We start from the raw sequence: 13292 nt of genomic DNA, 5'->3' as shown, positions 1-13292 counted from the left end.
AATACTTGGCGCAGCACAAGTAAGGCCATCAAGCTCAATGCCCGATTTTTTATCGTTCTGGTCGGTTCACCAACCTTTCTCTCCTTGTCCTTTTCAACTTTTTTTTTTTTTCATTTTTACTCATAAGACATGGTTGACGGCATACTTGTTAACTGTTTCTAAAATAATTTTATTTTTATTTTTAATTACTTTGTTAATAAGTTTTCCCAATTTTTTGGACAATAAAATTATTTTTTCTTGGGGCCAAGAAGAAAGGCTCTTTATATCAGAATTCCTCAAGACATCTAAACAAAGCAAAAAAGAGTTTTTTTTTTTTATTGGATGGATCAAACGTATATCGAATTTGTGCTCTTGAATCTTACCAGAATTTGTGTCGCTTTATCATCTATATAAGACCAATCAAATTGCTTCAATTTGATTTTCATGGAAATAAAACAAGTGGTTTTTATATGGATCCAAAGATGAATCTGATAAAAGAGAAAGAATTGATCTAAAATTAGAAGTAGAACCTAATCAAAAGAGATCTTTTGAATTAGAAAATCAAAACCCGAATGAAAAAAAATGACAAGATCAAGGAAATCTTACATTTGATATAAAAAAAAAAAAAGATGAAGAAAATTTCCGAAAGAAATTCAGGAAGCTGATGAGTCGATGAATGAACTGATTTTCGAAACACTCATATTCTTGGATTTGATCCTTTCTGCCACTTTTTTCAAGATTAAATCTTCAACAAGAAAAAACATTAAAAAAAAAAAATTGAACATAGTAAAATGCCATTTTCGATACTTTTAAAAGTTGTGGGGATAATTGTGGAAAAGGTAACCCCAGGGATCCCACCAACCTCAGATTGGCGGTTTCAATCACAGTTCGTGCAGATTTTTTCCAAAAAAGGACGGAAAAGGTCCTTCACTTTGTATAAGACTAATATGTCCCTCCCGGTCGTCCCTTGCAAGCGAAAGAGACGATCAGCTTCTGCGGTCGCGAGAAAAAGATCAGTTCAGGAAGGAGCTGGAAATATCTTCATGAAGCGAAGGGTCAAAGGTCATATAAGTCATTTTGAAGCATTCATGGTCAAATATGGTCATTTCGCTCTCTATAAATAGGCGTCATCATATCTCCCTCCCTCCACACAATCAAAACTGGCACCATACACGCAGTCTCTGTGCCTAGCCCTCTGAGACAGGAGACTAGGAGGAGAAGGAAGAAGCGGCATCTTCTTTTTCTTTCAACCAATGTCTGCGTCTCCCCTCCCTCCCTCGGGAGCCATATCGTCGAGAACGCCGATCTCCCGGAGCTCTCTTCTCGGAATCAGCGATCTGAGCTCCGGCATCCGGAATGTTCACCTTCTGTCGTGCAAGACTCGGAGAAGCCGGCGATACGGAAGGTGTCGGACTATCAGGAACGTCGCCAGCGACAAGAGAGTGGAGAAGGAGACCGAGGATGAAGGTACCGGTGCTTTCTTTGCGCCATTGCTGAGAATTTTTGCTTCTTTTCCGCTGTCCATGTTTCTTGAGAATTTTGGAGGAGGATCGTCTCCCTGTTTTTGAGAATTTTGGAAGAAGACTTGTCTTCGCATCACGTCGTAGTGTGGGAAAATTGAGTGCTTCTGACGGCATTATGCGGGTCTGCTTTTCTGTACATATGTTGGCATTATTTGGTTTGCAAGTAGTAATTGACAGGGTGAGAACCATTCTGGGATGCGTGATTCACCATATGACAAGTTCAATAATCCTTCTAATTCTTTTTTCTAAAATTGGATAGGCACATGACACTATCGGGGTTTTACATTCCAATCGTCTAGCCCTCAGGCGTAGAACTGTTTTGCAAAGTCGTTTTTGTGCTTTCTGCTTTTGATTGAAGCCTCTGAAGAGCAATCAAACTTCATTGCTGTAATAACATGGTTTTGAGCTCGGGACTGTGTTTTTTGTTCTTTTTCATATATATTATAGTGTAAAGAACTTTAGAGAAATTATAATCAGCCGGCTGCGGAAGTTGTTACACGACTAAATACTAAAAGACCATCGGCAGAGACACCGTCTGAGTATTAACAAATAACAATAAACATAACAACAGTTTATAGTGTTTTTAGCAATGGTTGATGGTGCTTTAAGGAGCATTTGATAGCCTCAGATTTGGATCTTAGGATTTGAAAACCATAGACTTATTTCAGACATTTCCCCTTCGATTTTAAATCCAACTATTTCTCAGTGCAAAGAAGGAAAATAAATATCTTAAGTATAGATCACATAGGTTTGACTTAAAGATTCTTGTTTGATCAACCATGGACTTTTTACCATATTAGCAAAAGTATGCCATGTCATATCAACATCAGATCCATGGAATATTTAGCCATTCAGAAACATCTGATAGCCATTTCATTTCAATTTTTCAAGATATATATATATATATATATATATATAACCCTCTTAGTTATCATGCATGTTTTCTCATGCACTTCATAGTTCATTGGGGCACGTGTGGGAGGCTGGATTCGTCCGGCCAAAATATATAATGGGTTTGCCAAGTCTAGTTTGAAACTTTTTCCAACCTTTTAATCTTTTACTCTTTCTTGCTTTTTCTCTCCTTTTATTTTTCAAAACAAATCTATCATACGCTCTTTCTCTTTTTATGTCATTGTCACAAATATTGTGTCTTTTATTTAAAAAAAAACACATATTTACATTAAAAATGATTAAAACAAACAAAACCGGAAAAGGCATGTTATTTTTTGAAAAAAGAAAGCCAAAATAAATTAACCGCATTTTTTTCATGTTTTTATCTCATTTTTTGCATTTAAATGTAAAAGTTAAATTAAGTTAAGTTATCTTTATTTTTGTATCATTGTAAAACATCATTTTTATCATTTATCTAGCTAAATTTTGTATACTTTTGATTAGTTTCTCATTAATTTTATTTTTTAGCTAGTTCTAGGGTTGTTTGTTTTAGAAAAAAATTGTTGAGTTTTTTCCAAAGAAAATAACTTACCAAAAAATACCCAACAAAAAACTCTGCATTTAAAACCTGAGAATGATATTTGTGAGATTAGGTTTAAAAAGTTTCACTTTGAGAACGGTTCAAACCTTTTTTCATCTTTCACTCAAAAAGTCTCATTTGGAGACCGGTTCAAACCTTTTTTCATCTTTCACTCCTTACTTTTTTCTCTTCCTTTTTTTTACGATCATCCTCTCTAAAATGCATTCAAATCCCATTTTGATATTGGTACCAACGATTTTTTATCTCTCTCTTTTTTTTTTCTCTCTCCCCCTTTTGTGGTTGTTGTTCACCTTTTACAGCCATCTTCTCCATATATATATATATATATATATATATGTGTGTGTGTGTGTGTGTTGGCGTATGTTCTCAAAAAATGGTCTTTGATTGCCAAAAGAGTGAAAGAAGCTAGATTTAATTTGAAAGAATGAAGTTAAACTTCAATGTATTCAAGTTTCTTTGTCCAACTGCCCACAATTTCGACCCCTCTAATCTCCTATACATGCACTGTGCTGATGTTGCAAATACCAAGGACTGTAGTTGACCAACTTAGCTTTTTTTTTTTTCTTAGCTCATTTGCTTTTTCCAAGGATTTCTAAATGCAACTGAACAGTTAATAGCACATTTGCTGATCTGGAGAAAAGCTAAGCATCACTATACATGCATTGAACCACAAGTCCACATCATTGAGGATGCACACTTATGGCAAATGTTGTACATATCATACAATACATGCCGTAACTTTTGAAGGGATTGTTACACCCCTGTAGTTAGTTATAATTCTGCAATGGTCTTATATAGGGGAAAGGTGGAAGAAAAAAAGTTTGAGTCCTAATTTTTTTGATTTCGGGTTTTTAAAACCCCATCACATCTTACTCCTAGAAGTTCTTAGAAGTTGTCCGTGAGAGAGATCTTGCCAGTTTGAGAAATAAAACATCGATTTGGAATTAGATTTTCATGTGGGAGACTGATTTGCAATTGAAAAAGGAGGGGTTTTTTATTTCTACATCTTACTCCTAAAAATTCTTAATAATTGTGCGTGATGCCACTTTAAGGAAGAAAACATCGACTTGAAAGTTGAAACTAAATTTGCATGTGGGAGATTGATTTGCGGTTGAAGAAAGAGGAAAATTAATGTTTTATTGCTATATTTATGTGCGACATTTTTTTATAGAAAATATTTTATTTTTATTTTTCTTTTTTATCTATTTTTCATTTTTGGAAATTTTTAACATTAAAAAATAATTTTATGTTTTCTTGTGATACATTACAATCATGATCGCAAATATGGTTGACATGAGGTTTTTCTTAGGTATTTTTGAGCAAAGCTCAAAATCTCAGGAAAAATTTGGCAATTCTTTTAGAAAAAAAATCAAGAAATTAGGAACAAGTAAATGAAAATCTAACAAGAAAATATAAAAAAATAATTTGATAAAATGACAAAAATGATTTTTTATTCATGATAGAAATGAAGACAATTTAAATTAAGTTTTAAACTTTAAGGCAAAAGTAATGTAAAAATAATGAAAAAAGCGAAAATACGTGAAAAAGATGCGAAAAAATTTATAGTATTTTTATACCTAACAACATGTTAGAAAAATGTTACTTACGAAATGACAAATAATTATTTGCCTACATGAAATAATGTTGTTTATAGGAAAGGAAAAAGAAATGCCTCTTATCAGTTCTTAGATGAACCAATTGCTGAAATTGCGTTGCAGGAGTATTTACTTTAACAAAAGGTGGAAAAAAGTTACTTATAAAATGACTTTAATGTATCTGCCTTGATGGGACACTTTAATAATATACCCCCCAATCAAAAGTTAAAGAAAGAGAAAAGAACGAGTGATAAATGTAAAGTTTCTTATATGATCAACTTTAACTAAATAATTTGCTGAAATTGCAATGCAGGAATACCAGCTGTTTCAACTTCATTTTCACTGGATTCTGCTTCGGTCGCTTCCAATATCCAATATCATGCTGAATTCACACCTTCATTCTCTCCAAAGCAATTTAGCCTACCCAAGGCTTATCTGGCAACTGCACAGAGCGTTCGTGGTGCTCTTATCAGAAATTGGAACAAGACATATGAACATTACGAGAAAGCAAATGTGAAACAGGCATACTATTTGTCTATGGAATTTTTACAGGTGATTCTGGTTGGCAAGATTTTAATTTTGATTGACAGTCTCCTCTGTAATAACCATAATTTACTTTTATGTACTGTGTATGATTGAGCAGGGTAGGGCACTTCTGAATGCCATAGGAAATTTAGAGCTCACTGGTACTTATGCGGAAGCTCTGAAAAAGCTTGGCCATGATCTCGAAAATGTTGCAGGACAGGTCAGAACCTTAACTTTTCTTACTCTTTATTGGTTTGCTTACTTTTTCTTTTTTCCCATTTAGCTGGATAGCATATCTAGCCTTTGGTGGTTAAGGTAACTGAAACTCCACTTTCAGTTTTCAAATAGGCTTTTTTTTTTCTGCAAGATCAGAAACATTGGTAGTTAAAACCTTCAAAAACCAGCAGCTTGCCATTCGTTCCTTTCTAACTCATGATTTGGATTTTTGCTCTTCAAGGTCTGTAGCGAACTGTTTGCCTCTGTAAATGATTTAGCTAATTCTGCTTAGTGCTTATTGTATGCTCTGTTTTCACTTCCTAACTTTGTTCATTGGTGCCATTTAATTGTTCCTCTGTATTTGTGTGTGCGATGTCATTTCTTAATCATATGCTAGTATTTGCTTGTTCAAGCTCCTTTTACAGCTTGCACCTTTGAACTTTCTCAGCTACCGAATAAACTGACTCAATACTACGTATTAACAGGAACGAGATGCAGCACTTGGAAATGGAGGCCTTGGACGGTTAGCTTCATGCTTTTTGGATTCCCTAGCAACTTTAGATTACCCAGCATGGGGCTACGGGCTGAGGTATAAGTATGGCTTGTTCCACCAGAACATTACAAAAGATGGTCAAGAGGAGGCTGCAGAAAGTTGGCTTGAGGTACTCCTGCTTGGAGATGAACCTAAACAAAATTTTGAGCCACTAACCGACAATCTTATTTAATTATATAATAACGTTAAAATTCCATTTTTCCCACTTAACCATCTCATTGTGTCTTGCAGATGGGAAATCCCTGGGAAATTGTGAGACATGATGTTTCTTATCCCATAAAGTTCTATGGAAAAGTTACTGAAGGTTTAGATGGCAAGAAACACTGGGTTGGAGGAGAAGACATTGCAGCTGTTGCATATGATGTTCCTATACCTGGGTACAAAACCAAAACAACCATCAATTTGCGTCTCTGGTCTACAAAAGTTCCAGTGCAAGATTTTGACTTGCGGGCCTTCAATGCTGGACAACATACCAAAGCAACTGAGGCTCAGATAAATGCTGAAAAGGTCTGAGCAAATTACTTTTATTGCTGTAATTACTTGGTTTAGAAGCTTGTCTTGTTCACTTTCTGTCACAAAAGTTTCATATCTTGTCCCCCTTCCACAAGGGATACCCAACGATTCAATCTACCAAATGAAGTTTAAGTTGCACTTTAGACTGTTTTAATGCTTAGAATATGGTTAGCGTATCAGGAAGTTACACCTCAAATACTACTTCACAAGCTTCTTGTATGTCAAATGCTCATAGATTAACATTTCTGACAATAAGCCTGTTGCTTTTGCTTCCATGTCGCTCACTATTTTCGACAAAGTTTTGTGAATCAGAAATTTTTATGCAGTGTTTAAGAGTGCCTGTGTGTGTGTGTGTGTGTGTGTGTGTGGAACTGAAACATTATATTTGTTTATGTTGATAGATCTGCTATGTCTTGTATCCTGGGGATGATTCTACGGAGGGTAAAATTTTACGGCTGAAGCAACAATATACCCTATGTTCTTCCTCTCTTCAAGACATAATAGCCCGTTTTGAGAAGAGATCTGGACATGCTGTCAACTGGGACGAATTTCCTTCAAAAGTTGCAGTTCAGATGAATGATACACACCCAACATTGTGCATCCCAGAGCTGCTTAGGATATTAATTGATGTCAAGGGCTTGAGCTGGGAGGAAGCCTGGAAAATTACTCAAAGGTCCTTTCTATTGGTTATATTATGTTATCTTTTGTACTCTCTAATCTACTCAATGGTTCTATTATGTGATCAACAAAGTATGTTATACAAAAGTACCAATACTAAAAGCACAAAAATTAGTAATCTTAGGTCGAAAATGCAGGAGAAGCTTATGTTTGAAAAAAGAAATAATCATTAGGTTCATGATCTTTTTGTCCGGTTCCTTATAAGATAGCACTTTTGGAAGGCTTTCAATCTTGCAACCATAGAGTAGCTACAGAAGCAGCATTAACTAAGAAAGTTTATGCATTTAGGTTCTTGCTATGTCAAAGAAGTTATATGTATCTTTAGTTTGAGAATTAGAATACTGCCTATCACGGTGTCTAGGTTTTCCATCAAACTGCAAGGAAGCCCTTAAGTGGCTGCATGTTGATCTTGTTCTGAACTTGCTGAATATACTTGGCCTTCTTATAGCATGCTGATTCATTCCATCATACATGTCCCGGATCCTATCTCTAATTAGTCTTTGAATAAAGATTAACATAATTATGTTGCTTTTTCGACGTATTGTTTTAACAAATGGTTTTCTTTGTTTTTAGTATAGTTCTCACATTAAGCATACAATATTGGCAGGACTGTTGCATACACAAACCACACTGTCCTTCCTGAGGCATTGGAGAAGTGGAGTCTAGATATCATGCAGAAGCTACTCCCAAGACATGTTGAGATTATAGAGAGGATTGATGAAGAGGTTGATTGTAGGAAATAAAATTCCTTAGTTCTTGCAATGGTTTATGACTTCTTTTTTGTAGTTTGTTGTTACTGCTTTTTAACCTACTGCATGTATTGCAGTTGATTGGGACACTTGTTACAGAGTATGGGACGAAGGATCTTGAGTCATTGAAAAAGAAGATTTCACAAATGAGAATACTAGAAAACTATCCACTACCTTCAGCAATTAGACAGCTTTTTGACAAATCAAAAGGTGACGCTAAGAAGGACGATTCGAAGGAAAAAGAACAAGACAAGTCGGATGCAAAACTTCCAAAAACAGTTCGCATGGCCAATCTCTGTGTTGTTGTGGGGCATGCTGTAAATGGGGTTGCTGCAATCCATAGTGATATTGTGAAAAATGAAGTTTTCAATGATTTTTACAAGGTTAGTCCTTAGCTTTTTATTTGTCTTCTGCTTCCTATGGGAGAAAATTTACTGTTGTATCATTTGCATCTCATCATTTTGTATTTGAGAGTTCAACTAATATATCTTGTATCAAGTCAAATGAATAACCATTTTGTTGCTGTTTCTCTCTTTACATTTTGCAGTTATGGCCAGAAAAATTCCAGAACAAGACAAATGGTGTAACTCCAAGGCGATGGATCCGATTTTGCAATCCAGATTTAAGCGAAATAATAACTAGATGGCTTGGTACAGAGGAATGGGTCCTGAAAACTGAGAAGGTAGCTGAGCTCCGAAAGGTGATCTCTCTATCATTCTTGCCTCTGTTCTTAGATTAAGCTTTTCCTAATTCAAGGATCATTTATGCACTGTCAGAATGGTATGTCATAGTCCTTATATAAATTCAGTTTTTAATGTTTGAAGCATAAATGGTTTAACTAAAAGCTGAAGGCATGCATGTGCAGCCATGTGGTTTATTGCTAGCACGTATCATTTGTTGCACATACTGCATCTCTTTGCATGAGCCAATTTCTGTGGTAACGTTTGGTTCTGGATTCTAACCTGTTTTTGTAGACTGACACATATAAGTGCTTTCTGAACAATTTTAATCTATTAGCATCAGTATTCCAAGGATACAATTTGGAAAAACTTACCTTTATTCTTTTCTCCAGTTTGCAGACAATGAAGAGTTTCAAGCCCAGTGGGTTGCAGCAAAGCGCAACAACAAGTTGAAGCTTGTATCATACATAAAAGAGAAAGCAGGCTATGTTGTCAGCCCTGACGCAATGTTTGATATTCAAGTAATTTCTCATCCCTGGGATTTTCTGTCCTTTAAATTCTTTTACCAGTTAATAATAAAATGCAAGCACAATTTAATCTTGCTTTTTAGGTGAAGCGCATTCATGAATACAAGCGACAACTATTGAACATTTTAGGCATTATTTACCGGTACAAAAAAATGAAAGAGATGAGTGCTGAAGAAAGGAAGTTGAAGTTTGTTCCAAGGGTGTGCATAATTGGAGGGAAGGCTTTTGCCACATATGTGCAAGCGAAGAGGATAGTCAAGCTCATAACAGATGTTGGTGCTGTCATAAATCATGATCCTGATATTGGGGATCTTCTGAAGGTATGTTGTGCATCAAGCACTAGCGACGCAGATGCTTTGATGGATGAATCATGAAACATGTTGTACTGTTATCCTTTCTGTATGATTAGGCCATTTTTCATCCTTCAGATTCCAATATAGGTACTTGCATTTAGATGCCTCTTCAAATTGTCATTCTCAATGAAAATTCCCAAACTGCAAGGACTTACATGCTCAAGCTAGAAAATTATCTGCATACACTACATTGTTTTTACATTTTGTAATAAATCCAACTAGTTATTTCATAATCCAGTTCTTTTAAAGTTTTGCATACAACTTCACTGAAATCAATTGAAAAATGTGATAAAATATGCCTTATCCCCTTGTAGATTTTCCTCAATTTGGACCTGTTCTATAACCTCGTTTTTCATTTTTTCTTCCAGTTTTTCCAAACCATAACAGAAGAGACATGAAACCACAAACTCTGATATGTTCATGTGGATTCTCCTACAGTTGCACCTAATTTATGTTATTCAGCTTAAATGTTTTGTGGATGCTTTGTTCCTGTTATTAACTTCAAACATGGATATCGTCTTCATTAGCTTATGTGACTGTGAGATATGTGCCAATGTCTCCTACAACTTACTCCTAGTTCCGTTTTTGCAGGTTATTTTTATTCCCAACTATAATGTTAGTGTTGCTGAAATGCTGATTCCTGCCAGTGAACTGTCGCAACACATCAGGTATTTGTAACAGGCTAATATTTGGCATCTAAATACATGTAGATCTTTAACAGGGCTAACATAGAGAAGAATTGCATGGCTGAAACCTTGATAATGGTCGATTGTAGCATCATTTTTGAGGCACAGTCACATACATTGATTGTGTAACATGTCTGAAATCATTAATGGCATTTTGGAGTTTTCGTATTTCTAAATCTTCAGTTATATATTTTAATTTCATCTTCATGAGAATGTCAAAAGATTTTCTGCTTGTCCATTTTGGGCTTCTGCAAGAGCTTTCATGCTGACAATACCCATAGTTTTGAACTGTTCCCCTCAATGACAACCAGATAATAAATAATCTGGATAACTAATAACTGCTAGGTCAATAAAAATGGTCTAATTCTCCATTTTATGGGTTTATTTTGCAACAAAAATGCCTCCAAAGTTCTGTCCTGCAGGCACTTCACTTGTCCTGTCCATCCTGCGTCAACAGGACACAGCACTTTCTGGACAGTTCATCAACGTGTCCAGACCAATGACAGACATTATCAATGCTCTACTGTTGACACTGTTGTTAACTTTTTATTACGATCCTGATTGCTATCTTGAAAGAATTACAAAAAGGCATCTAATCTTTGGGTGAATAACAAATCATCACTCAACTTTAAAAAATTAATAATTCTCAACTTTTGAAAAAATTCTCAACAAGTTGTCTGCCGATAGAAAACATTAATTTTTATATAAAATGACAAAAAAACCTCTTATAAAAACCACTCTTCCCTTGGCCAATGAAAAATATTTGATAGGTGTCTGTGTCATTTTATGTCAAAATTAATGCCACGTCAGTAGGCAGCTCCTTTAAAATTTGTCTCAAAAAGTTGTGTCTATTCTGTAGTTCTAAAAGTGGAGTGACAGTTTGTTATTTCTCAAAATATTAGGCACATTTCTTATAATTTTCTTTAAAGTTTCTCGTCAGTTAAAATGAATTTCAATTTTGTGTGCGTGGCTGTTTCCCTGCATTACGTTTTTTGATACTGCACCGTACCAAAGTGCATCAGCAGTGTGTTCCATTTCCACTTCCATGTCCTTGAGACATATCTCTAAAGTTGTTAATACTAAGTGAAAAATATATGTGCTGAGAACATGGAAGTTCTCAAAGTTTGAAGAACATGCTGTCATAGTCTGGTGATGCAAGTCCCACGTCTTAAATGGGAAAATGAATGCTATTTTCCAAAAAGAGGAGATGTTTAGTAGCAACCTTCCGTTTCAGAACATCAAAGTTCATTATTGATTGATTCTTTTCGCACTCTTGAGAGCCACATAGACATGCATACACAGACACACACAGACATGTCTACGCGTACCAGAGACTAAATTTTCTTGTTCTATCATATGAAGCACTGCTGGGATGGAGGCTAGTGGAACTAGTAATATGAAATTTGCAATGAATGGTTGTGTGTTGATTGGAACACTGGATGGAGCTAACGTAGAAATCCGTGAAGAAGTTGGTGAGGACAACTTTTTCCTATTTGGTGCTCGCGCCCATGAGATTGCTGGACTGAGGAAAGAAAGAGCTGAAGGAAAGGTATGTTCATTAGATGCTGAAGTTCTCTTGTGGCCCTCGTCTATCACCATTTCTCTTTGAATGCAGCCTGTTCAACGGAGTAAAAACAAAGGATTATGCTGTTAGCGTATGCTCGTTTCTAATTATTTCATTGTTCGTTTCAGTTTAAGCCCGATCGTCGATTTGAAGAGGCTAAAGAGTTTATCCGAAGCGGCGCCTTTGGAAAATATGACTACTCTCCCCTGCTCGGGTCCTTGGAGGGAAATGAAGGATATGGTCGGGGAGATTATTTCCTTGTTGGCAAGGATTTCCCAAGTTACATTGAATGCCAAGATCAGGTTGATGCTGCATACGCAAACCAGAAAGTAAGTAGTTCTCTCTCTAAAGTACAACGCCCTTGAACTTGTCCAGCTCGACCATGACGTCGCAGGAATAGAAAAGATAACAATCATTGGTTTCATTCTTCTTTCTGGACTTTTCGTTCTTTGTCGCATGAAAGTTGTCAGCTGGTACTGTTTGAATTGTGCAAGGGTTACAACATTTCATGCTCTCCACCGTCAGTTGCTGATATGACTCGCTTGTGCTTCCCCTTGTTGACTGTCCTAATGCAGAGATGGACGAAGATGTCGATCATGAACACTGCAGGCTCCTTCAAGTTCAGCAGCGACAGGACCATCCACGAGTATGCCAAAGATATATGGGGTATCCTTCCTGCTCGGCCATCTTAGAAGTACATGCACATGTTCGTCAAGGTGCAACCTGGATGCCGCCTCCTGTGTTATGTAAGCCTGTTCATTCTTCAAAGCCTACGAATTTATGTACAATTTGATCTAAGTCGGACCAACCATTTGGAGGTTCGAGGGGAAGCTTTTAGTTCCCCTTTCTTTGAGTCCTGTGTCTGTAATCAGTCACAATCCTGTAGAATGCTTACTTCAATGGATGTCCCTATCCCAATAACAAAGAAGGGTTTAGTTTTGTGCCTTCGTGTTCGTATTTTTGGCACCATGCAGAAATTGAGAATGCAGTAGCGTAACATCCAAGATAAAACAGAAAAGATCTTGGGGAGCATCTGGTTGATGCCCAAAACATTGTCTCCTGAACTACTTAATCGATCCTCAGGAGGTGTTTGGCTGGCTGCCTCCTTCAAAATGGGATCCCAAATTGCTATCCTGACAAACAGAATGCCTCTGCAAAACTTTCATTTTCTATTCACGCCCCAGTTGTGCTTTTTGTTCTCTCCCGTTTTCCTTGCAGCCTCGTCCATCCTTCGTCCTCTGCACTTTCATGGCAGCCAGCAGCCAGCATCCATCCGTCATTGCAACTTATTAAGGTGAGATGTTGCCATACGGGAGAGAAGCGAGCCTGAACGTTGCTCCCCACTTAACAATATTGTGTTTAGCTATAGGTAGTGGGAGTGTCACACACTAACACCTTGACCTCCAAGTAAATTTTTTTTTTTTTTTTGTTAACGCATAAAAAGTTGAACCTCAATGACAGAACGATTCAAAAGGAAAGGAGCTATGCAAGCCAAAACAATGGGGCAAACTTTCATTTACATAACAATTTTCAGTTCCTACAAAAATCACATCATATTTCTCAATAATACATATGACAAAAATGCCCTCAAATCACAACATTGATGTCTAACCAAAAAACAAGACATCAATATAACCAAAACAAAACGCGTCGGCACTA

General features: G+C 36.4%; 1 protein-coding gene across 1 annotated transcript; it reads left to right on the top strand.

The window, feature by feature from the left end:
* The first annotated feature begins 1131 nt into the window (after positions 1-1131).
* LOC116257522 (alpha-1,4 glucan phosphorylase L isozyme, chloroplastic/amyloplastic-like) lies at positions 1132-12572 on the top strand. Its single transcript, XM_031634358.2, has 15 exons — positions 1132-1446; positions 4903-5141; positions 5233-5334; positions 5816-5992; positions 6115-6390; positions 6798-7069; positions 7682-7799; positions 7901-8206; positions 8371-8523; positions 8896-9024; positions 9114-9350; positions 9975-10051; positions 11432-11618; positions 11762-11962; positions 12209-12572. Exons 1-15 carry the CDS (start codon positions 1233-1235, stop codon positions 12323-12325), a joined length of 2805 nt encoding a protein of 934 aa, XP_031490218.1. The 5' UTR covers positions 1132-1232; the 3' UTR covers positions 12326-12572.
* The last annotated feature ends 720 nt before the right edge of the window (positions 12573-13292 follow it).

Source organism: Nymphaea colorata, chromosome 7, assembly GCF_008831285.2.
Source record: "Nymphaea colorata isolate Beijing-Zhang1983 chromosome 7, ASM883128v2, whole genome shotgun sequence".
Classification (NCBI taxonomy): domain Eukaryota; kingdom Viridiplantae; phylum Streptophyta; class Magnoliopsida; order Nymphaeales; family Nymphaeaceae; genus Nymphaea; species Nymphaea colorata.
The sequence above is the reverse complement of the archived record's forward strand: the minus strand, read 5'-3'. Positions and strand labels throughout refer to the sequence as shown.